The sequence below is a fragment of the Marmota flaviventris genome, chromosome 9 (assembly GCF_047511675.1).
Source record: "Marmota flaviventris isolate mMarFla1 chromosome 9, mMarFla1.hap1, whole genome shotgun sequence".
NCBI lineage: Eukaryota > Metazoa > Chordata > Mammalia > Rodentia > Sciuridae > Marmota > Marmota flaviventris.
Window position 1 is genome coordinate 16,943,662 of NC_092506.1, and position 4,778 is coordinate 16,948,439.

General features: G+C 35.2%; 1 protein-coding gene across 1 annotated transcript; it reads right to left on the reverse strand.

The window, feature by feature from the left end:
* Nucleotides 1-590: 590 nt before the first annotated feature.
* Nucleotides 591-1,532, reverse strand: LOC114093715 (olfactory receptor 5D18-like). The gene has a single exon (XM_027936605.2). It carries the CDS (start codon nt 1,530-1,532, stop codon nt 591-593), a length of 942 nt encoding a protein of 313 aa, XP_027792406.2.
* Between the last annotated feature and the right edge of the window lie 3,246 nt (nt 1,533-4,778).

Here is a 4,778-nt window from a genome sequence, read left to right on the forward strand (position 1 = left end):
AAAATGACACCCAAGTTATTTTTAAAAAGTGAGTTTATTAAAGTAGAAATCTGGTGTTTTTAATCATCAAGTGAATAGGACTTGATGATTTTTATCTTATTTTGAATAATAATATGGTGATATTAATTATCCCTAGATGAATCTTTATGGGTCTTATTATTTTCACCATCACAAAATGATCATATACTTCAGTGCTGTACTATGCATTATTATAATTATTATTTCTATTTTGTAAATAAATTTCTCGTGTTTATTAATAGGCTGGTATACAATAGGTATCTTATAAGAAAGGGGGATTAAATTAATATTGAGTTATACAAGGATATCACAGATAGAATGCATGTGTCTTTTAATCTTAACAGTTTAGAAACTATATTGTGCTAACTAAATTTGTGATTAAATGTATTAATGATAAGAGAGATTGCTGACTTTTTCAGTATGGAAAAGAGCCAAGTTTATTCCGTTGGAAGTGAAATCCATTTCCACTCCATTGCACAATATTAACTATGTCAAAATTAATGGTATCCTTAAAAACCAACCTTCAAGAACACACTTTATATATGAGAACAAACTCTATGATACTATGATGCTCAAAAAGAAGGGACTTTACCACAAAATAATTTGCTGACAGTGTCCTTGACATCCTTATTTCTCAGACTGTAGATCAGGGGGTTCAACATGGGGATCACCAATGTGTAAAACACAGAGGCCACTTTGACCGTGTGCCTGGAGTTCTTGGAGTTGGGCACACAGTAGAGGAACAGGATGGTGCCATGGAAGATGGAGATGGCAGTCAGGTGAGAGGCACAGGTGGAGAAGGCCTTGCGTCGCCCAGTGGCTGATCCCATCTTGAGGATGGTAATGAATATGAACAAGTAAGACATGAGGATGATGAGCAGTGTGCTGACTCCATTGAAAGTGGCAAAAATGAAGAGCAGCAAATAGTTGGTGTGGGGATCTGAGCATGAGAGGGAGAGCAGGGAGGAGAACTCACAGAAGAAGTGGTCAATGGTGTTGGAGCCATGGAAGGACAGCTGTAGAGCAGAGCACGTTAGTATCAGGGAACAGGCCACCCCCCATGCATAGGATCCAGTCACCAGCACAGCACAGAGTTTCTGGGACATGGCCACTGTGTAGAGCAGAGGGTTGCAGATAGCCACAAAACGGTCATAGGCCATCATTGCTAGCAGAAAAGCTTCAGTTACCACAAAGGTACAAAAGAAAGAGTATTGTACTATACATTCTGAAAAAGAGATGCTTCTGTCTTTTGCAACTAGGTTAACGAGCATCTTGGGAGCAATGGTGGAGGAATAGCAGAAATCTACAAAAGAGAGGTGGCCGAGGAAAAAATACATGGGGGTGTGAAGTTTGGGATTAATTTTGATTATGGCAATCATCCCAATGTTCCCTACCACTGTGACGCTGTAGATATCGAGGAAAACTAAGAAGAGGGGCACTTGCATTTGTGGGTAATCTGAGAAGCCTAAGAGGGTGAACATGACCCCACTTTTATTTCCATCTGAGAGGACCATGGCTTCTTTAGGTTATAATATTAAAGTTAGTCTTGAAATGAAAATAATAATGAATGATGTGAAGAAACAATAACCTTGATTCATTCCTTTATAGAACCTGTAGAATGAAGCAAGTTTTCTTTAGAATATAGATTTTTATTATACAAAATAGACCATATGTTTAAATTTTGACAAGCAACACCATTTTTAAATTTTGATGAAGATCTTGAAGAAAATTTTAAGTTATCAAAAGTAATTTTGAACATTAAGATATGGGAAAATGAGCTCAAAATATTTACGGCTATTTTAAAAAGATCCTTGCATAAAAATTTCAGCTATTATTGAATATTGCATATTCATGAAAATGAAGCCTACCAGTTTCGTGATTGATTATTTCAGCTCTGTATCTGTGAGAAAGTTTTCAACAAATTAATTTTATATTATGTTTACATGGTACTGTTTACTGCCAGCACTATTTCTTGTTGCTGTATTGCTAATTCCATATAGCACTTTAATCTGTTTGACCCAATAAATATGATACTTAAATATATAACAATCATATTTCAGAAGACATTCTTTTCAACTCTTTTAACATTACAACAAATTTAGAACAAATTTTAAAGATGGTCTAGTTGATTGTTTCATTATTTTTGAGTTGACAAAACAGAAGCCAGGGAAAGTCTAACCTTCCCAATGACACAAAAAGACCAATCTTCACCTCTGTCTTAAGCTCTGATCCACAGACTTCTAGCCATGAGTCCATTCCCTATACTAGACTAATCCACATTCTAGGTCTAGATGCTAACACATTTCCTTTGTTAATAATCACACTTTTAATTTGTGAGCAAACCAGGGACTTTTATACATAGAAATAAACCCATGACCATGAACCTGTCACACAGCATCAAAGGAAGGAACAGAATGAGATCCAGGGAAATGTTTTCACCCAGGAGTATCAAGAGTAACTAATTATATTTAGGAATCTGCCAGAAATTTTTCAAAGACAATCTGTTTATTCTCTCTCTCTCTCTCTCTCTCTCTCTCTCTCTCTCTCGTTCCTTGTTTCTGTCTCTTTCTCTTTCTCATTGGACCCAGTAACCATTAGATGCTACCATACCACAAATGTCTTTCTCTATTTTTTTTTTTTTGGTAAAGTTGTCTATGCTCACATAACCAAATAGATAGTTTTCAGGTAGTGCATCAATAAAATTGGCAAAATATATGCATGATTAAGACATTCAAAGGCTCCCAGCTTTTTATATTTATAAATACTAATCATTAATGTAAACTCAAAAGAAAATCTTTAGTGTGACCTCAAAAGGAGCAATCACAAAGCTAAAGACTCTGATTATCACATTTTTAATAATAAAATTCCATTTATCTAAAGCTTTAAAAATTTATTTTAAACCTGTATTACATAGAAGATAATGACTCCTATGATCCATATGCTGTTATATGGCTAGTAACTTTATATATCTTTGGGTTTAGATAACACAGTGGCACATATCTTCTTCCCTATTGGCTTTGTCTCTCCAGTGTGATTACTACATCTGTTCACAGGAATCACATTTCTTATTTTATAATCTTAATAAAGTTGATAGCTTTTACTTTTTTTCACTAGAGTCTATTCTATTGGAATCAATTTCATTTTACTTATATCCTTGCCTATTCTACATTGTCCATGCCTCCACAATTTGCAGAAGTGAAACAATACACATTCCCCAGCTTTTCAGAGCTGTTGTTCCTCCCTGCACCATACCTTCTTTGAGGAGCTTGGCTGAGCCAGGGCCACTAATACAAAGCCTGACAGTGGGTGCTTTCTTGTTCCTTGCAAATTCACATCTATTTCTCAAAGATCATGTCGTTCTACTGACTTTCTTCCATCTTCACTTGTCTTCCTGATTGAAATAAATTTCAATCTTTCCTTTGAATTTTAAACCTAATAAACCAAAGTTAGGCCTTCTCCTGGTTGGGAGGGAAATCTGTGTTCTTATACCTGTAGATAAGACCCTTGGAGACAAGAACCCTAGAGACTAGATATTGTCCCCATTCTCTAGAGGTGACAAAGCAACTATTAAACTAATCACCTTATCTGATAGTTATTTTTTAATTATGTATTTTTAAATTATCACAAATAAATTCTTCATTATGGACTACTCTGTGACATTTCAATACATGTACACAATATGTAATGGTCAGATTAGGGTAGATGTCAAATCTATTACCTCATGCAGTTATAATTTCTTTATCTTGGGAACATCCAAAACACTCTCCACCAGGTTAGGAAATGTTCACTAATTATTGCCTACTGTATTCTATCATGCTATGGAACATTAAAAAGTTATTTCTTTCACACATCTCTAATCTATGTAATAGCCTTTCCAAACTCTGCTTCCCTGACACCCTTCCAAGGCACTGGTTATGCTTTTCTGTTCTTTACTACTGAATCAGCTCTTTAACTTCCACATATAGGTAAGAACGTGCTGTACTTTTTCTGCATTAGTTTGTTTCACTTAGTATCATATTTTCCACTTCCATCCTTGTTCCTGCAAATTATGTGATTTCCTTTTTTCTAGCTGAATATTACTCCATTGTTTCCTTTACCATTCCCCATCCATCAACGGATACTTAGTGTGATTCCATATCTTGACTCTTGTACATAGTGCTGCAGTAAACCCATGAGGGCAAAAGTCACTTGTACATAGTTTAGTTTCTGATTTAAGTTCCCAGTAGTGGGATTTCTCAATCATATGTTAGTTCTATGTCTGGTGTTTTGAGAAAACTCTATGTTATTTTCCATAATGGGCTGTATTGATTTTCATTCCCACCAACAGTGTACAAGAAATCCTCTTAATTCCCACATTCATTAACAATTGCTACTTCTCTTCTTTTAGGTAATTGACACTCCAAATGGGTTGAGATACTATATCACTGTGGTTTTCATTTGCATTTCTTGATAATGTTATTGAACTATTTATATAATTTGCTCAGAGTGAATGGAATTATTTTTTGGGTTTTGCTGAGTTGTTGGAGTCCCTACACATTGTGGATATTAATCCCATGTTGCAGGGATAGTTTGTCCCTATTTTCCTTCCTTTTGGTATGTTGTCTCTTTGCTGTGTTGGTCATTTCCTTTGCTGTACAAATGATGTTTTAGTTTATGTCATCTCATGTGTCAATTTTTTCCTTGTTTTGCCTGTGCTTTGGAGATCATACCCAAAAAACATTCACCCAGATCAATGTCCTGATCATGTCTTTATGTTTTCT

Coding starts and splice junctions, on each gene's coding strand:
- LOC114093715 (XM_027936605.2), bottom strand. CDS start 1,532: ATGGTCCTCTCAGATGGAAATAAAAGTGGGGTCATGTTCACCCTCTTA.